The sequence below is a fragment of the Lichenostomus cassidix genome, chromosome 2 (assembly GCF_008360975.1).
Source record: "Lichenostomus cassidix isolate B80296 chromosome 2, HeHo_3.0, whole genome shotgun sequence".
Classification (NCBI taxonomy): Eukaryota; Metazoa; Chordata; class Aves; order Passeriformes; family Meliphagidae; genus Lichenostomus; species Lichenostomus cassidix.
In genome coordinates, this window is record NC_139482.1 from 681,213 (window position 1) to 701,996 (window position 20,784).

Below are 20,784 nucleotides of genomic sequence, written 5' to 3' on the forward strand. Positions count from 1 at the left end.
AGCTTTAATCAGCAGTCCTTGCTTGCTCAGAACTGGGATGAGATGACATTTATTTCACAGAAAGCATTTCAAAATCCTGATGTTTGCTGCCAGCTGTGGCTCCTCACCTGAGATCCAAACTATCCCACCTGCATGGCAGGGTGTTTTGTAGGATTTCTAACAGGAGCTGGGTTTGCACCTTGGGATTGCCCTTAGAGAGCCAAACACAAACTCTGGTGCCAGAAATAAACTTTGGAAGCTTGACAGAGGCTCAGGTGGGGAGTGTGAGCTTCAACTCTTTTTAGCTCTGACTCTGACTACTTCCCAATCCATCCAAGCAGGCCAAGCCAAAGGCCAGAGAAACATAGGCACATTCCAAATCCCCTTTAGACTTTTATCAGCACAGACATTGCCTGCACTGTGTAAAATCTACCTCTTCACTGTTTTCTTTAAAAAGAAAGCTTGGTCAAAGGTTGGACTTGATGGTCTTGGAAATCTTTTCCAACCTCAGTGGTTCTGAGAGTGGGAAATACTAAAAAAAACCCCTAAAATTCTTTTCCCCAGGAAACTGAACTATGTTTGTGTAAAGATATTTCTGGTGAATGTAACATGAGCAGGAACAACAATTTCTGCTTTTGGGCATGGCTTCTGGGGAATCTTGGCATGGAGAAGAAATGATCTCCTTGCACAGAGGGCAGAACGGGCACCTGAGCAGAGATCCAGCCAGGAGCCACTTGGGTGGGGTGGCAGGACAATGTCCCTGGAGCCCTGGAAGTGTCCAAGGGCAGGCTGGACAGGGCTTGGAGCAACCTGGTACAGTGGAGCAGGATGGAACTCAATGACCTTTAAGGTCCTTTTCAACCCAGATCATTCCATGTCCATCACTTCTACCAGAGCAACCCTAAAGCTCAATCAAAATCTGCTTCTAAACCACAACACTCTTGTCCACAGGATTCCTAAAAACTTTAGCTGAAGGCACAGACCAGATCAGACCTTCCAGGCAGACCCACCAGGGAATTAAACACTGGAAATTCTATCAAAATTGATCATCACAACTACTTGAGCAAGAAAACATCTTGGAAGAGGTCACTAAAACCACAGTGCCCCAAAAGGAGTGAGAATATACAGAAATGGATAAAAGAAAATGCTTTCCTGGGAAGACAGACTGGGCACTCACATCCACACTGCCTGTGGTGGAGGGCTGAGAATGCTTGCCTGGAGCTGCTCTGGGGGCATTTGGAACATGGAAATGAGCTTTTGGCTTTGAAAATGCAGAATAAAGAGCTGCTTAAAGGGCTGAGCAAGGAGCAAAACTGCAGTGGTGAAAGAAGAGTGTGGGAGAGGAGAAGAAAGCAGAGACACAGCTTTCCCTAGGGTTGGGAATGGCTGGCAGTCAAGAAGGAAGGACAGGATGGTGATTCAGGAGCAGAAGGACACTTCACTGACACAGTCAATCAAGCAAGAAAAGATCCTCCCCCATTTCAATCCCATTTCTGGGAGCCTGGAAAAGCAGGAAAGGCTCTTGTAAGGCCCCTGAAAGGCTGAACAAGATAAAGGTGGTGAAATTGAAGTAGTTTATAAAATACAGCTCCTTGGAGTGCATGGACAGGGAAATGCCACCAGCTGCTCCAGAAAGTGTCACCAGTGTGGCCAAAGAGACTTCTGCCACCATCTCTGGAACAGCCTGTCCCAAGCTGGGGGACAGAAGCAGGTGGAACAACCAGCAGGAACAGAAACAGGGCTCAAAAACACCTTGAGGGCTCCACAGGACACCAGGGCTCAACACCAGCATTCACAGCTCACCTGCAGGAGCATTTCAATGGGAAACACTGCCATGAACATGGTGTGAACCATGGAAACAGCAAGGAAGAACCACAAACCCTAAATCCCCAGTCAGGATGGCAGCAGGGATGTGTGTCCAGTGACTGTGGGAAGGGAGCCTGGGCTCAGTGACAGTGGTGTGACTTCAGCAGCTGTCTCTGGCCACCTTGGCAACCAACCTGGGGGGAATCACTTGTTAAGAAGCCACATTTGGTTGCCTCTTGCAAATACTGGAAAAATCAGTCTTGTAAAGGCTCAGCCTGTTGGACATGGATTTCCCAGGAAAAGTGGCTCCCAGCTGACTCCACAGCCAGGTCCTGAGCAGCGTTTGTGTCCCTGGGCCAGACTCCAACAGACATCCTGGGCACTTCACCAGATGTGACAGCTGGACATGGTTCCTTGGGAACCCAGGATATTTAAACACCTATGGAAAAAATTCCTTGGGCTCAAGTCCTTCAGTGTCTTTGAAACCACCCAAACTTTGTATTCCTGAAGCTGTCCCTGTGCCAACAGCCCAGCCCTGGTTTGTCAGGGCAGCACACATCTGCCCCATGGAAATGAGCCCCCAGACCTTGCTCTCCCAAACTGCAGGATCTGGACAGTTAACCTGGTTTGCCTGGCAGATACTTGGAGGATCTAACAGCCCAAACCAAGCTGCAGACACCACCAGATTAACTTTCTATTTTAATAAGCTCAGCCCTGCTGCCAGAGATACCAGCAGCCTTTAAATTTAGAAATTAATCGCAGCTCAAAGGTTAAGTCCCGAAGTCTTTGCCTGCTCCAAAGTCCTTTTTGTGAAACAAGAAGTGAAATGAGTCTGGCTCCAGCTGGCCCTGTGAGCCAGGGGAGAGTAACAGGCACTTCCAGGCCATAATGCATCTGCTCTGGGAAATCCAAGTTCCACAGGATGTCAGGAGTGAGGAGGTGCTGGGGAACCCCGGCGAGTTCAGTCCCCACCCCGAGTTTGGTCATGACCAGCCCACGTGGAGTTGTACACTGTGAAACAAAACACACACACTCAGCCTGACAACCGAGTGGAAACGCAGAAATTCTCCAGCCTGAGTTGTCTCCAGGAGCCCTGAGGCTCTGCCTCCAGCAGAGCGTTCTTGACACTGCCACACCCACCACGGCACAAGAGAAGGAGTTAGTAGTAGACAGGCAGCTTGCCCAGACCCATACTTACATTCCCACCTCCAGGGACATGCTTAATATTGTCCTTGGAACCACACTTGGACTGAACATGGCTGTAGTTCGCTTTTTTGGAGACTATCTGGACCTGGAACGTTACAGAATGGAAAACAACACAAGGGAAGAGGACTGGTTAGAGCTGTCATATGGCAGGAGGGGCTCATGGAGAAACAGGGACCGTGTGGGACTCGACCCAGTGCTGGGGGGGAAGCCACCGAGGAGGAGAGTGAGAGGAAGTGAAGGACAGGAGCTGCACAGACAGTGTTAGTGCCAGGCTGGGAGCACCGCGTGGAAAACGCTCCCCATGGACCCTGCGGGGTGGGATGGGACTGCCTACAGCCCCGGGGAACTTCCCTGGTGCAGGGAGAGCCAGCCCAGAGGGATGGGATGGGATATGAGTGTCCATGCCCCAGGAAGCCTCAGGGGAGGTTTCCAGCAAGAACTTCCCCAGCCCTCAGAGCCACCACTCCCAGCACGCTGTGAACTGCTCCAGGTGAGCCACATCTGGATTTGCTCCAGCCCTGGAGAACGTCCCTCCAAACCCCTGGGCAGTACAGCTGGGTCTGAGAAACATTTTTCTGCTGAAGGTGGTGAAACCTTTGGTTAGATATCTCAGATGAGTTTTATGTTAATGGAATTGTTTCTCCTTTACACTGACTTGGATTTAAGGGCATGAGAATGAGGCTGGTGGCAGCTTGGCAGTGCTGGGGGATGGTTGGACTCCATGGGCTCAGAGGGCTTTTCCAGCCCCAGTGATTCTGGGATTTTTCAATAAAATAGAGCAGTTTAGGTGAGCTTTACTCACAGTAGTAACTGGGTTAGACACCAGTGTTTACAAAGGTTAGTTACAACATGGGTTTAGTCTGGAGTTATTTTTCACAGCACAAATAGGCCCAAGCTGGATCCTCCTTCCTACAAAACGTGATGAACTTGGAGCACAACAGGAATCACCCAACACTCTCACTTGGGCAGGTTCCCAGAGCTCCTCAGCCAGGTCAGAAAGGATTCCTGGATTCAGGAACAGCAGCTCTGGGAACACCCCTGTGCCATGGAGTGTTGGGTGGTTCTCTGACTCCCTAGAGGTACAAATCCTGTTCATTCCTGACCATTCCTGCCTGAAAATTTTGGAATTAAACTGTGGCAGTCCCACCTCACCCCATCCACTTGTACTTTGGAGTAACCCATCCAACAGCGATGGCCTAAGGCATGGAGTTACAGTTTTGGTACAGTTGGTTGGGAATACTGCATGAGAGATGTGAACTCCTTCATATTCTGCAGTCTTAAAAGAAGCAGCTCTGAACTCAACCTCTCTCTGTCTTGCTGGTTCTGTGTGTGAAGAACTGGGTTTAAGGGAAACCTCTGACTCAAAGTTAAACCTGCATTAACCTGGAAGTGAAACTGGAGGACTCTGCTCTGGAAACCTTTCCAGCAGGTGTGGAGAAAGTCCCTCCCTGGAGGAGTTTCCCTGGGAACAACTCAGAGTGCACAAGAGAGAACGGGGAGTGTCTGTGCAAGGAACAGTGCTACTGACAGGACAGAGTAAGACAGCTGAAGAGGAGGGACAGTGACTCAAAATGGAAACGTTTTCCTTCATCTCCCCCAGAGAAAAGTGTGAAAGGAACTCACTTTCCCATTGGGCTGTTTGGGGAACCCCTCTTTTGCTGCGGCTGCTTTAGGAGCCACTCTAGTGCCCGCGCTGGGATCAGACCTGGGCGCGGCGGCGGCTGAGTCTGGCCTTTTCTCTATTTTCCCCTGGATGGAGACAAAGGGATGGTTGCAACCAGCAAAAGCAGAAGTGTGGGCAGGAGAACGGGCACATGGATAAACCTGGCGGAGCAGATGAGCCAGGAGAACTCCCTGCATGCTCTAATGCCCAAGGATAATCCGTGCCAGGAATGGTGACACTGAGGGTGACAGAGCACCGCTCAGCCCCGGGTGGAGGGGGCACCCTGTGGGGGCACAGAGCAGGGATTCAGTTCTCCATGTCTCAAAGAGCTCCTGGTGCCCTTCCTTGGGATCCAAGTGACCCCAGGACATTGATCCTGCCAAAAAATCAGACCATATCTCTGAGGAACCCAACAGCAGCACAGGAGCAGCTCCTTCCCGTGGAGCTGGGAGGCAAAGACTCCCAGGGCTGGTGTGGAGCTCTGAGAGCTCTGCTGGACACACAGCCTGTGCTCCCAGCTCACATCCCACCCACACACACTGCACTCAGAGCTCAACAGCTCCTTGGGCTTTTATCTAACAAAAGCCAGGTGGACCCAGAGTCCAGCTGAGCAGGAAATTGAAGGAAAATTTACATATTTCATAAAAATTCAGCAACTACCTGAGAATATCCATTGTTTTGCTAATTTAGATGCAGTGAAATGCAGCAGAACCTGCATTTTTTTGGGGTGGGGGGCTCAGCATAAATCTTGTATTTCACTAACCTGCAGACCAGAGAACAAAGAAAACCCCAACACTACAACATTATGAGACTCATAAGATTGAAAACATCTCAGTGTAAATAAGACTACAAAAAGGACAATTTGCTTAGCAATGCAATTGTTAGGATCTAATAATTCTGTGCAAATATTTAGAAAATGAAGGACAGTGCAGTTAAATGTAAACTGAAGTCCCCTAAGCTGACACAATGAGGGCTGTGCTGTGCTGCTGCACAGCCAGGAGACTGCTGACTCTGAGGATAAATCCATGCTGTATCGATGCTGTCTGGGACACACAACACCCAGCCAGGAGTGCCCTTGACTTTAATGTGCCTGAGAGCAGATTAAGGCTCCCAGCATGGAACGTGCTCCCTTGGCAGCAGATTAAGAGTTCTGGGCTGGGTTATTCAGCACCACAGAGCTGCAGCAAAGACAAATGGAAAGATCTGTCCCACTGGGGGGCAATTGCAGCCCTCTGGCTGCTGCTGACACACGTGGCAGGCCAAGGCTGGGGTTATACAACAGCTAATCGAGGGTTTGGGATTCTGCACAGCCACACTGATTAAAGCTCAGGAGAGGCTGCAGGTGTATCCCCAAACCTTTATAATTTCCTTGGTAGACACTGATGGTGGAAGTGTCATTCATTCAAGAGCAGTAAGAGGCATTGAGAGCCTCAAGTTTTATCTCTCTTACTGGCTTTTCAGCACTGCCCTCTCCCTGTGGCCATCACAGATGATCCAAAAAGACTCATTTCACGTCAGCTTTGGGCCTGACAAGTTGGACAGGGGAAAGGTGCTGTGGAACTTGCTCCTGAATCCAGATTTCCCTCATCCTAGAGCACTATTGCACCTTCTGTGCCGTTCAGCAGACTCGATTCCTCTACTCAAAGGCAAAGCTTTGGAATACAGAGAAGATTCGGAGCCTGCACACTGAGTTTCCATGCCAGGACCTATGAGAGGAGAGCAGAGCTCTGAACTCCTGCAGGCATTGCAGGACCAGGGGCTGGCTCTGGGGCTGGATCCCTCCTGCACCCCTTTGCAGCCTGGCTAAGCCCCGTGCACCAAGCAGCAACCCAGCAGGAGCTCTGCAGAGCGTGTGCCTGAGGAGAGCAGTGAGGACACAGCCCCAGCCCAGCGCAGAACCCAAATCACCCCCAGAGAGAGGAGCTCACCTTGCCTCCCCCTGGCTGGTGCTTGATATTGTCGGTGGAGCCAATCTTGGAGCGCACGTTCTTCAGGTCAGGAGCTGAGGCGCTGCTGGCTGGGCGCGGCGCTTTGGAGGTGCTGCTGCTGCTGCTGCCTTTGCTGCCCACCTTGGCCGTGGCTTTCTTGGCGTCTGCCGACACCGTGGAGGCCGTGGCGGATTTGGGGACAGTGGATTTGGGTTTGGGCCGGCTGGTGGCAGCCCCGGGCACGCTGGGAGCGCTGGAGGCTGTGGTGGAAGGAGTGGTGGCGCTGCTCTTGGTGGCATTGCCGGTGGCGCTCTTGGGGCGGCTGGGATCTGCTGCAGGGTCACGGGGAAGGGGGAAAGCAGGGTCAGAGGGTGTCACACTGAGGCCTCAGTCACACAATGCCAGCACGGGCTGGGACCTTAAAGATTGTCCAGTGCCACCCCTGCCATGGCAGGGACACCTCCCACCATCCCAGGGTTCTCCAAGCCCTGTCCAACCTGGTGTGGGACACTTTCAGTGCCAAAGATGTACAGGGACCCCTTAATGACCCCAGCCCAAACCAAAGGGGATTTCATGCAGGTTGAGGAACAGCCTCAGGTTGTGCAAGGGGAGGGTCAGGCTGGATATTGAGAAAATTCCTCACGGAAAGGGCTGTCCAGCCCTGCCACAGCTGCCCAAGGCAGTGGTGAATCCCCATCCCTGGAGGGATTTAAAAGCCATGGGGATGTGGCACTTTGGGACATGGTCAGTGGTGGCCTTGGCAGTGCTGGGGGCTCCGTGGGCTCCATGGGCTTGCAGGGTTTTCCCAAACCTAAGGATTCCATGAGTCCATGTGAGATGGAAGGGGAGCAGTACCTGAGGGAGACTTTGCAGAGGTTTTCTTGGCATCTGCCGGCTTTGCATCCGTCTTGATCGCTGCCAACAGAAACACAGCGGTCAGCACATCACAGGAGGATCCCTGCAGCATTCCAGGGCTGGAATCAGCCCAAGGATTAACTGCTCTGTCTGAGCACCTGGCTGGGGTGCTCCTGCTGGCAGCAAAACCCCTTGGATTTTGCAGCCAAAGCATCGGTTCGTGTCAAAGGATCCTCGTTCAGTGAAACCACACACCTGGGGATGGGCTGAATTTTGTTTCTTCTCCAATTCACTTGCTGAATCTGACAGCACTCATTGGGAGTATTTTAATCCTGCCCCACCTTCACTTCTTAAAAAACCCCAAACAAACAAAAAGCCACCTCAAAACATTGCCTTCCTTTAAAAAGTAACAAAAGCAAGGCCACATTTGTCCTTGCCCAACCTTGCCCTCATTGCCAGACCAGTCCTACCCGGTGCCAATTTTCTTACACAGGAGTTATTGCACATATTTTGGCCCCTATTTCAATTGTATAAACCCAAAAATCAATCCCTAAACTGAGCTGCCTTTGGGCAAAGCCCAACGATCATGACCTGATTACACAGCACAGAGGACACTCTAAACCAGGGATGCAGCCACACTTCTCCAAGCAGGAGAAAACCAAATTGATCAAGGCAAAAACCACAGACTGAAAAACAGAAACAGAACTTTATTTTAAGGAGCTCTTTGATCATGAAATTGTAGAGTTTTTACTATCAGTGATGAGCAAGTTTGGGTAAAGTCTGTTCCATTTCAACAGCCAAAGGAAGGCAACATTGAAAATAAATAATAAATGGAAAAGACCTAAGTGAAAAATTATTAAAACCCTCATTTTTTAATATTTCATTTCCATTAAGTCTTAACTTTTTAGATAAACTCTAGCAGCTGGCAGGGTCCTTTATGGAATATCAATACCAAAAAGACCAAGGGGAAGAGGCAGATAACTACAGGCCAAGTTAGTCTGGATCATTCCACCCTGACTTTGCTAAAAGCGTTCAATTAACACCCCAGATAAGATTCCAGCTAATGAGGTGAAACCCATTTGGATAATTTAATAAGGCCTGAAGGATAGATACATAATTAATAGCAAACACTTCAAAAAAGGGGCTGCCAAACCAACCCAATTTCATTCCTCGAGACCAGAACTTTAATTGGGGAAACTGTATGGACAGAACAGACTTAGGTTTATATAAAAGGCAAAGGAATATTATGTTACTTTAATATACAGAGATGTTATTTCTGCTGGTGTCAGTGGGGAGCCAAATGCTGTAATTTCTGTCTGTATTAAGATGAGATGGTGAAAACCCAGATAAAGCCCCTGGGACAACGGTCTGTAGTGACAGACTTTGATCTGTGCCTGATCTGAAGGGCTGAGCGTGATCTTGTACAAACATAAAAGTCATTTCCACAGGGAAAAGAACAAAAACTAAGGAAAAAATAATTAAAAATCAAAATATCCATCCCTGCATAATCCGTGGCTCTCCTTTAGAGAGAGAGAAACAACTGACATTGAATACCTGAAAAAGTGAAACTATATAATGTCAAACCTGACCTTTACACACACATTTTATGTGAGACAACGATTAAAACTAGATGGCAGCTCAAGGCACTGAGTGCCTGATATCTGACATGAGAAAAGCATCAGGGAAGTCCTGAAAGAGCACCTTCAGCCACAAACACCATCTTCACCCCAAACTTACTCTCTGGCTCAACACTGTGTTGTGAGAAACTAAATTCATGGAATCATTAAGGCTGGAAAAGCCAAGACCATCAAGTCCACCTGTCCCCCAGCACTGCCAAGGCCATCACTGACCTTGTCCCCAAATGCCACATCCACACATCGTTTAAATCCCTACAGGGATGGGGACTCCACCAGTGCCCTGGGCACCTGTGCTAGGGCTGGACAGCCCTTTCCAGGAGGAATATTCCCAATATCCAACTAAACCTCTCCTGACACAGCTTGAGGCCATTTCCCCTTTCCTGTCCCTGTTCGCTGGGAGCAGAGGCTGACCCCCCCTCCTGTAAAGGAGCTGATAGAGCTGTGACCTCAAGAGCTCCAGGTCTCCCCACCCACTTCTCAGCCAAACCAAACCATGAGCATTGAGGTTCCCTTGAGGCCCCAGGGCATCATCCACCCTCTGTCCCAGCCCTGCTTCCCCCTCAGCCAGGACAGGAGCCCTTCTCTTCCCATTCCTGCCTCCTCTGTGCATTTCCAGCTCGGCTTTGCCTCTCCATGGAGTCCCTCCAGCTGACCTCATCTCTCCCTCACCCACACAGCCCTAGCTGTGCTTTGGCAAGGTCCCACCACGTTCCCAGTGCCACAGCCTCTTCCTCTGCACATCCTGCCTCTTGGAACAACCTTCCTGCAGCTCTGCATCGCTGACTCCATTTCTTTTCAAATGGCACCAAAAAACACTCCTTTGTTTGCGGCTCCGTTTGGGAAGGAGGAATGAACCCAACTCATTAGAACAGATCCAGCATTCCCGGGCTCCAGTTTGCCTCCAAGACCACACAAAATGAATTTTACCAGGATGTCTGTGTGATCAGACTGGATACATGGCTCTTGGAATGTGCAACACCTTCTCTATACTTGATTAATTAGATTTTCTCCCAGAGCAAAAAGTCTGAGATGTCCATAGAGTCTAACACATTCCAACACAGCTAAAACATAACAATTCCTTTGGGAAAGCTGGGTTATGAATCCATGCTTTGGGATTCAAACCAGTCTACATAATTCTACACATTTATTGGTGAATTTTGCCACTGAGGTCCAGTCTTTTGAAAAGACTTGAGAACACTTGACTGTCATTTTATCTGATGTTAAATCTCTCAAGCTCCATTAAAATGAGTGAGACCACTGTTTGTTTATCTAAAACACTGCTCAGGTTTCCTGTTGAACTCATGGGAAATTCCCTCTTCAGCAGCAGTAGGAGTGGGACACAATTTTTGGATGAAGCTGATGTGATTTCAGCTCCAAATTCTTCCTGCACTACTAAAACATCTCCACTTCTGCTCAACCCTTTTTGGATTTCACACAAAACTTCAGGTGTTCCAAGTCCTCTTCCCAAGATTTCCTTTCCCAAGCTTTTATTTAGTGTTTATTTTGTTCCTATGGCAAAATACAGAGGGAATGGAACCCCTACTCTTAAATGAAGTGTGTTCAGTGATTGAATTAACCCTGGATCACAGAGAGCTGATCTAGGTTGGCCTTGAGAGAATTTGGAAGAGAGAAAAACGTCTGGGGTACTGTCCAAATCCAGATAGTGATGGAGTGGCTTTTGAACATTTCCAGGGATGGAGACTCCACCACTGCCCTGGGCAGCTGTGCCAGGGCTATAGAACCCTTTTGGGGAAAGAATTTTCCCAATATCCAACCTGACCCTCCCCTGGCACATCCTGATGCCATTCCCTCTCATCCTGTCCCTGTTCCCTGGAAGCAAAGCCCGACTCCCCCTGGCTGCCCCTCCTGTCAGGGAGCTGTGCAGAGTAACTGGTGTAGCTCAGCCAGGAGCCTGCAGCTGCTGGAAGGACAGATCCCCAAAGGAAAAAGGAGGAGCACTCACACGTCGGCCTCTTGGGAGGAGATGCCGCTGTGGTTTTGGCAGCAGCCGCTGCCGTCACCGGTGATGGTGCTGTGGTCCTGGGAGCAGCAGAGGAGCTCCTGGAAGGAGTTTTAGGAGTGGTGGAGGATGCAGGCTTGGAGAGGGAGGTTCTCTTCTCCGTGGGTTTCGCATCCGCAACCTGAAACGGAGCAGGAGGTGTCAGAGCAGCCGGAATGGCACTGCCAGAGCACCGTGTCTGACGGGAATGGAAAGTGCCAGAAAAGGCTGAAATGAACAGAAACTGAAGGAATTCTTAAACAATTAATTAAGCCTGGCACTGCTGGAAGGTTATAATGCAACTAAAATAGAATGAAGACGTGCAGAAGGAGGTGATGGTGTGGAGGGCAGGACACAGAGCATGAACCCTGTGGAGGAGCAGATCCCACCCAGGGCTGGCTCAGCTCTGATGTGTGGAGCCACTCCAGCTGGGAAGGAGGTTTTGATTTCTGGATAAAATGGAACCATGAGTCCCCCAGCAATGCTCCTGGGAGAGATTCCCATCCTCCAGGAGCAGGAATGCTCCCTAAGCTGGAATTTGTTTAAACACTGGGGACATGAGAAGGGAGCATCCGTGGCTTGTCCATCACTTGGAAAACTTTTCTGATGTCCCTGGTAAGTCACTTGTTTGTCAACTGGAGTGTGAAAATACTGTGTTAATGCATGGGAACAAATCTGATTTTACCAAAAAGGGATTCAGAATGATGCAAAAACTTAGACCAAACCAAAGTCACCATTTCAGACAAAAGTGCAGATTTACACCTGGCCTTTCATTTACCTTCTGTCATTTTTAGCTAGTTCTAAAAGACACTCAAATGCAATTTGAGCTTAATACAGCAGGAATGGTTGTGTTTAGCCATCAATGAAAGCTTCTGAAATAGACTTTGACATTCCCTTTTAAACTTGAAGTCCTCTACTCTATAAGATAACATAAGGAACATTCAAGGGACACCTCCCATTCCTAACACGTGGGGATTCCCTGCTTCTCTAGAAGATGCAACACTGCCCATGAATCTTCTCTTATTGAGGAATTACAAATCTCCAACATTTCCTAAGCCCAAAAGTGTTACCAGTTCTCTCTGCAGTTTTACTGTGACATCACAAAATGACCACTGGAAATACGGCGTGTTCACATGGATTTGTTTTTCTTCAATATTAATACCAAAGGTCTCCAATCAGTTTTTCCATGCTCTTGTCTGGATTTAAGAGCTCTATACAGAAGGAATTCCTGGCTGGGAAGGTGGGGAGGGGCTGGGATGGAATTCCCAGAGAAGCTGTGGCTGCCCCTGGATCCCTGGCAGTGTCCAAGGCCAGGCTGGACAGGGCTTGGAGCAGCCTGGGATAGAGGGAGGTGTTCCTGCCCATGGAATGGGGGTTGGAATCAAGTGGTCTTTAATCAAGTTGGTCGTTAATCAAGTGGTCTCCAAGGTCCCTCCCAACCCAGTCCAGTCTGGGACTCCCTGACTCATGGCAGCTCATCAGGACAATCACAACAACACACTCAACTTTAATTCTCCTCTGTGGTGGCACAGTTCAGTGCCAGGAACCCCACGCCATCCCTGGCTTAATGGAAGCTGCTCCCAGGAACCCTGCAGCTCCCAACACACTGAATCCCATCCCTGATCTTATCCTCCCACGATCAGCACAGGAATCCTGTTCTGCCTGGTGGGTGAGAGCTGGGAATCTCCCCTGTCAGCGAGCTCTGGGAGCTCCCCCAGAGGCAGGCAGGCGGTTCTTACCTTTGGTTTAGTCTCTTTTGGAGTTAAGGTGGAGGGACGGGTGGTGCTGGTGCCAGGGCGTTTGGAAGTGGTGCCTGAAGTAGGACCTGCAGTTGGGCTCGTGGGCTTTTTGTTTGTGCCCGGGGTGGCCGAGCTCGGCCGCTTGGGGCTGGTGGTGGCCGAGGGCTTGGCTTTCGCTGCTGCCGCCTTTGGAGTGGATGTGGATGCAGCAGGCTTTAGGGTTGGGCCAAAAAGCAAAATCCAGGATAAAACCAAAGAAATACAACAAAAAATAGCGCATTGTAAACCAAAACATTGAGCTGCAACAACAGAAAAGTGATATTGTAAAGGAAACAAATCATAATAAAAATATTAATAATAGTAATAATAATAATAATAATAATCAGCTTTCTGTTTTCTGAGTGCAACAAAGACCGAAACGCAGCAGCCTCCAGAGCCGGGGGGGTTCTGCCATTCAATTCCAAACCAACGGGATTTATTCCTGCAGCATCGAAAGCAACAGAAGGAATGGCTGGTAAAGCTGGGATTAGTAATTGGGTGCTCCCAGCATCCAGAGCTACGTGCAATCCACAGGCCATGGCTTTCCAATTACAGGCACACAGGGATTGCGAGCTCCAAATCCTCATCGGATCAACTCCGGGCAGGGCCTTGAGGGGAGAGAGCCCCCAGCCCCCCCAGCCCTCCTGGGGACACTCTGGGGGGAATTTGCTGTGTGCTGGAAGCTCCTGAGCTCACTAAGACCCTGAACAGGACCCTGCAGTGCACAGAAATGTGCTGGGAAACACTAGCTGTGAGCACTGGTGTTACCACATGCTCGCTACATGTTTACCACTGCTACAATCACGAACACCAAGCAGGGAATTCACTGAAATAAAGTTTCCACAATTTTATCAAAGGCACTTTGGGCTCAGGCTGAGCTGCTGGCAGCCCTGGAACTGGATGGGTTTGCTCTGGGGCAAGGGCACCCAAATGGCAGCTCAGAAAACAGAATTTGGGCTGGCAGAGCTGAGGAAGCAGAAAAGCTGGCAAATAAACCCAGGGAAGCGGAGATGCCAGACATGGAACAGCTCCTACCTTGGTCTTCTTCTCAGGGCTGGGAGGGAGCTCCTTGTTGGGAGGAGCTGTGATGTCGTTCCCAGTCACGGCCTCGGCTGCTTTGGGCTCCTCCGGTTTCTCTGGTTTGGCTGGGGGAAGGAAGGGACATTTGTAAGTTTAAGCTTTTTTTTTTTTTTAAAGTATCTATTTGTTTAGTTTACTGTTATTCAACACAGCAGCAGCAGGACACAGAACTGAGACAGTACAGGTTGTTATTAGTGGAAAATTTCCTAAAGCTCGGAATACCTGCAGGAAGAAAGATTTTCCCTGTAACAGGACAGGTTCATCCAGATGCCATTAGATTCCAATTTCTCATATTATCCCAGTGGGAAAAGCCAGACAGCAGATGAAGGAAACCTGTGGTTTAATTTAAATAGCAAATCTCTCTATCTTTCAAGTTGTTAAAATAAATTGTTGGAAGGTTAACGGTGAAGTTCTGACCTCTTCCAGGTTTTACACTTATCCTGAAGTGGGGTTCTGTTCCCAACTATCCCTACTGTTATGGCAGTTCCTGCTCAGCCTTTCTTCTGCCCACATCCGCAATTGGAGCCCTCTGTGAGCAAGGAGGATTCCCAGCAGCTGAAGGGAGCAATGGGAAAGGTCACAGAAGGAAATGTACTCCAGCCTGGAGTCCAGCTCTGGGACTCCAACATTAAAAGGATGTGGAGCTGCTGCAGAGAGTCCAGAGGAAGCCCCGGAGCTGCTCCAGAGCTGAAGCCAGGCTGGGAGAGCTGGGAATGTTCACCTGGAGAAGGGAAGGATCCAGGGAGAGCTCAGAGCTCCTGCCAGGGCCTGAAGGGGCTCCAGGAGAGCTGCAGAGGGACTGGGGACAAGGCATGGAGGGACAGGACACAGGAAATGGCTTCCCACTGCCAGAGGGCAGGGATGGATGGGACATTGGGAAGGAATTCCTGGCTGGGGAGGGTGGGGAGGCCCTGGCACAGGGTGCCCAGAGAAGCTGTTGCTGCCCCCGAATCCCTGGAAGTGTCCAAGCCAGGTTGGACAGGGCTTGGAGCAACCTGGCACAGTGGAAGGTGTCCCTGATCATGGCAGGGGTGGGATGGGATGATTCTGGAAGTCCCTTCCAACCCAAACCATTCCAGGATTCCCACAGAAGCAGGAACATAGAGATCCCGTTCCGCCAGACATGGATTACACCGACCCTCCCTGCCCACGCTGTGTCACAGCACAAAGCTCATACTCAGTCCCAAGAAATGCCATTTGTCCCTGAGAGTGTTCATTTTGGTCACTGCCACCCGAGTCGTGACACTGGGTGGGGACAGGGGACACACACAGGCTCTGCTCTGAGGGGCAGGAGAGCAGCACCACCTCCTCGTGTCCACTGAAAAACCAGGATCCAAACCAGTGTCCAGCCATAGCAGGACCACCACTGCCCTCCAACCCAACAATAGAACGAAACCTTTATTTAATTGCAATTTTCCCACATTTCCTCCCCAAATGCCTGAAATCCCACAGCTGTTGGGCACCATGCGACTTGCAAGCAGCAGTTTCACTACAAATCCCTTCCAACCTCTCCTTCCCCACAGTGCTGCTGCACATCCACCCTGCAACTCCTGTGGCATTTGAGTTCCAGGCAGGACCCAGTGCCAACAACCCTGCACCTCCCCTGTCATCTGGGGATTCAAATCCAGTGTTATCCGTGCTGGATGTTGCTTTTTATAACCATGCAACAGATTGTGACAAGCCCAGGGTAACAATTCCAGCAGTAAACAGCTTGTTCTGCACATCTTTTGGAAATTACTATTTATATTCCCCATTCTCCTGCTTGTCAGACTTGACAGGAGCATCTCAGGATGGTTCAGTCCTGGTACAAACCAGGAAAATAACATCAACCTGTGCCTTCCTCCCACCAGAGTAGGGGGTTGTTGTTATTTATGTTCTGCCTCCAGGATAAGTTCAGGATCAGCATTTTTTCCCTGCATCAGTCCTTTCTACCCATTTGGCTTTCCAGTTTTGCAGCACTGGGTTCAGCATCCTGGGCATATAAAAAGGCTTGTGAGGAAAAACAAAGAACAAAATGCAGAGGCTGAACACCTGCTTTAATGCAGAATTCTGAAGAATCGTTCCCATTCACCTGGAAAAGCCATTTTTATTGCAGCTGATCTGTACTGGCTCATCTTTAGCTGAGTCCTCCCCTGCATTCCAACAAACCTTTATCTTTCCCTCGTTTCACCTGTCAGTTCTATCCACAGCAATGCCAGCAGGAGCAGTTGTTGTCAGCAGTTCCTACTCCTGAATAACAACAACCTCCTGCCCATTCCCTTCTGTCTGCTCCCCGGAATGGCTTCATTTGGAATCCTACCAGTCTCAAATATCCCTGACATCAAGGTGACTTCCCATTTGTTGGAAGCTGCTGTCATTAATTATTTCAGCTAATTCAGCAGCCACATTAAACCTCTGGCTGAGGAGGGTTTGCAGCATCCACACGGTGAATTCCCTGGATCAGGGAGCCCACTGCTCCTTAAAACCCACAACTTCCAAAGGCTCAGGATGTGAACTCCAGCAGCTTCCACATTTCTGAACCAGTGACAACATGAATTTCATGTTATTTCATGTTGCTTAATAGAAGGTCAATCAAAATGAGGACAAGACACAGGGAATGGCCTCCTACTGCCAGAAAACGGGGTTGGATGGGATATTGAGAAAGAATTCCTGTCTGGGAGGGTGGGAAGGTCCTGGCACAATCATGATTTTATGAACTTATATACTAGTAGTAGTAGTAATAATAACAATAAAAATCCAGGGAAAATGGGTAAAGAACTTCCCTACTTGAAGGGCCATAATTCAGGCTCCATCTCTCACAGCCTCTGACATCCCAGGATGCACAATCTTGTCCCATCCCCCAGGGATTACAGAAGGGTAGGTTGGGGGTTTAATATTCATTTGTCCTGTGCTCATCAGGACATTTGCTCTCATTCACAGTTTAATTACGATGGCGTTCGCAGAGCGGAGAACTGGGACCATTTCCTAGTTAAAAGGAATATGAGGAAAAGCTGCCAAACCTTAATCAAATTTGTTCATTAGACTGCAAGAATTATTTAAGAGACTCCTCAGTTTGCTTGCTCCCCCAAGCACAGCAACAAGCCCCTGAAAGATATTTCAAAGGCATTTTGTTGGAGCTGGAGCAGGGGCTGCGGTGCCCCAAGCTGGCTCCTCCGGCAGCTCCCAGCCCAGCTGAGTCAGCAGCACAGCGGAACCACTCCTGAGGGAAAGGGGCTTCAAGGAGACAGGGAAGGACATTCCCATCTGGCAGCTCCCATAGATAACTCCAAGGCACAGCCCTGCCATCAGGAATTCTCTGTCCACTGCTGCTCACTGCGATGGCAGTGCACTGTGCAGTGCATCCATGCTCATCCCCCTTCCTTGCCAATCCTGACTCCCTGAACTGCTTTCACCGTGTTTTTCATGGTGAAAATCACACTTCAGGGGACATCTCAGGTCACAATACCATCAGGCACTTCTGCTTCACAATTTCTGAGAGTGACACTGCAAGGAATGACTCCTATCATAGTGAGGCCCTGGCACAGGTGCCCAGTGTCCCTGGATCCCTGGCAGTGTCCCAGGCCAGGCTGGACAGGGCTTGGAGCAACCTGGGCTAGTGGAAGGTGTCCCTGCCCATGGCAGGGGTGGAATGGGATGGCTTTTAAGGTCCTTCCCAACCCAAACCAGTCTAGAATTCTGACCACCCACAGAGCCCAAAGCACCAAAACTACCTTTTTGGCAAAGGCCCTTAGAGCCAGCAACTTAAAAGGCCTAATTTTAAAATAAATTTGTCACCATAAAACAGGTATTTGCCATTGCTGGGTGAAGGACCCAGCAAACAACACCACATGGGATTGAGTTGGAGGGAATAAGACTCAGAATAAATCAGCAGTGGTGATTTTTCAGAATAAATAGTAATAATGAAATGGTCTGTACTGAAAGTACACCCAGAAAAGCGAGATTGAGCTCCTCATGCTAAAAGGGTGAACAACGGTCTTCCTACAGCTCTGAAAAAGGATGGAAAATGTAACTCTTAGGTTTGTCCTGTTCCAGCAGAGTGAGCCATCAAACCCCACTAATGAGGAATTTGTACCTCCAGAGCCAAGTCTGAGTTGGTGACGCACACAGAGCACGTGGGGCTGACCACGGAGTGAGTGGGGACAGCTCCTGCAGGGACACTCAGCCCATCTGGGGGATTGGCAGCCACTTGGAACAGGAACTTTGGGGGCTGAGGAGACTCTTAACATGTTTTATCCTGTAACTCTCATCTCTCTACATGCTGCCACTCTCCTGGTAGTCCCTACCAGCAGCTGAAGTACCTTTAGAAGAGATAAAACCTGATATACAACAGTCACAGTGGGTGAGGCAATGGCTTTAAGAATCTCTTTTCTCCCCCATAGGAACAGAGAATAGAAAATCCCTTCATCAGCTGTGGGGAAGACCAAAGGTGTCTCCAAGGCTCAACAATGAACGTTCTGTCCATTACTTCCTTAAAACTTCCCTGTTTGGATACTGAGTCTCCCTCCAAAGGTTCCTGCACAGCTCTAATGCAGCTCCACAGAAATCCAGAGGAGTCTTAATGCACATCCTACAAGGCAATCAAGGGATTGTTGAGGCTGGGAAAGGCCTCTCACACCATGGAGTCCAACCATCCCCCAGCACTGCCAAGGCCACCCCTGACCATGTCCCCAAGTGCCACATGCACACAGCTTTTAAATCCCTGCAGGGATGGGGACTTCAACCCTACCCTGGGCAACTGTGCCAGAGCTGGACAGCCCTTTTGGGGAAGAAGTGGGAATGGCTTTCCACTGCCAGAGGGACACACATGGACAGCCCTGGAACAACCCTGTGCTTCCATGAGGCTTTGGGTCAGGTTTAAGCCAGCCCAGCCTCAGTGACTCCTGGCACAGCTGCACACAGGGGTGCCCACCATGCCCACCATGCCCACAACTCCTCCGCTGGCTTCCCAAAGCCAAATCCTGATTATGGACAGCTATAAATAGAATTCCTAACCAGAAGGAGAAAAAACCCCCATCCCACCCACTCCTTGAAAAAACAACTCTCTCCTCATCCTGTGAATTCCAGGCTGGAAACCACCAGCCTGTCCAACAGCTTTCCAGCACATGCAGGCATTTCCCGCTGGAATAACAGGAGCATGCAGGTTGGAAGGGATGTCAGGAGGTCATTTAGCCCAATCTCCCACTCCAACTGCACCAGATTGCTCAGGGTGTATTCAATCTTATTCTGAGCATCTCCAAGGATGGAGATTCCACATCTTGGGCCCTCTCCTCCAATATCTGATTACCTTCCTGGTAAAATAAAAAGAATCTAAAATCTCACAGCTCCTGAATTCCTGGCAGAAGCTGTTTTACAGCTTTGCTGAAAGCTCTCACAAGTCACCCAGCATGGTTTGCTTTCAGCTGCTGCTGCTATTTTGGTTTGCTGACCCATATTCTTATCCTGGAAAAACAGAACTGTCTCCTCTTGTTCACAACTTCCCTGTCACTGATGACTTTACAGACAGCAGCCACAACCACCTCCCTCTCTGTGCTCTCCCAGCCTAAGGAGTCTCATTTGGCCATTGCAGCTCCTCCACTACGATGTTTTATTTATCACACCTCCAATTCCAGAGAGCCTTTGCGAGGAGGAGGTGTGGATTGACACATTGTACTGAAAGGCAAACTCATGGGATCCCAGAATGGTTTGGGATGGGACCTTGAAGATCATCAACCCCTGCCATGCACTGGGCCACCTTCCACTATCCCAGGGTACTCCAAGCTCTATCCAACTTGGCCTGAGACACTTGCAGGAATCCAGGGACAGCCACAGCTTCTCTGAGAATTCCTTTCCAGTCCCTCCCCACTCTCACAGCCAATAATTTCTTCCATATATCTTAACCTGACCTTTCCCCCTTTCAAACATAAGGATTTATAAACGGACAGAGTTTCTTCTATTTTGTTCTCTTCTTTTCTGAATTCCTACAACTCCACTTGCTGGAGGAAAGCCACACAAAAGCATCCTTATGCCACCTACATCCTACAAATCCAGTGCACCAGAGTCCCAGCTCGTGTGAGGTGCTGCTGAGCTGTACCCAGGAGGGAGCAAACTCAAACCTTCAGCCTCTCAGAGCCCTTCACCTCTAGTTTTTGTAACAGCTCTCGTGAAAGCTGCAAGTGTGTGTAAAAACCCAGACAGGCACAAAATCTGGAAAGCTTTGCTATTTGTGTTCCCTTAAGAAGTAAAATGAGGAAAAAGCACTTAGAGAAATGTACCCAGGAGGATCTTTTTAAAGCTAAACTGTGTGACTGCACTGTTTTATAAATCACAGAACTCAGAAGCAAAGCCTGTGTGCAGCTATTCCTCAAACACCAACCAGCAGCTCAGTCAAGAACAAGCATTCCCAAAAATCCACCCTGCATTGTCAAAAGGAAGACCCTGGAAGAGTCTACCTTGGGCTCCTCTCCAAAGGCCAGAAGTGTTCCTGTTTTCTGGCACCATGGTAAGCAAAGGCTCCAGGGAAGGTCCAGGAAGTATCTAACTCTGTACTGCTTTTTGGGACTGTTGCACCTTGTTACCCACCCAGAGGGTGTGCTGGGCACTGCCCAGGCTCCCCAGGGAATGATCACATTCCTGAGGCTGCCAGAGCTCCAGGAGGGTTTGGACAGAGCTCTCAGGGATGCACAGGGTGGGGTTGTTGGGATGTCAGTGCAGGGCAGGGGTTGGATCAATGATCCCTGTGGATCCTCCCAGCTTGGGATACTCCATGGTTCTATGATTCCTTTCTCCCTCTAATACACAAGCATTTCCATGGATATTTGAGACTGTATCCCCCACATGCTGTCCCTGTGGGTGAGGCACTGGCTCTGGGGTGACA

At 49.5% G+C, this 20,784-nt stretch overlaps 1 protein-coding gene across 13 annotated transcripts in view; it reads right to left on the reverse strand.

The window, feature by feature from the left end:
* Positions 1 to 20,784, reverse strand: part of MAP4 (microtubule associated protein 4) — a 141,836-nt gene that overhangs the window by 8,998 nt on the left and 112,054 nt on the right. For 7 of the 13 annotated variants that reach the window (XM_085050023.1, XM_085050021.1, XM_085050029.1 and 4 more), the window contains 7 exons: positions 13,887 to 13,996; positions 12,813 to 13,025; positions 11,038 to 11,215; positions 7,438 to 7,497; positions 6,583 to 6,914; positions 4,615 to 4,740; positions 2,984 to 3,076 (listed from right to left, as the gene is read on the reverse strand). In XM_085050023.1, the coding sequence (XP_084906149.1) occupies positions 2,984 to 3,076; positions 4,615 to 4,740; positions 6,583 to 6,914; positions 7,438 to 7,497; positions 11,038 to 11,215; positions 12,813 to 13,025; positions 13,887 to 13,996 (1,112 nt within the window). The remainder of the gene's footprint in view (positions 1 to 2,983; positions 3,077 to 4,614; positions 4,741 to 6,582; positions 6,915 to 7,437; positions 7,498 to 11,037; positions 11,216 to 12,812; positions 13,026 to 13,886; positions 13,997 to 20,784) is intronic. The other 6 variants (XM_085050026.1, XM_085050031.1, XM_085050022.1 and 3 more) reach the window with 5 other exon arrangements.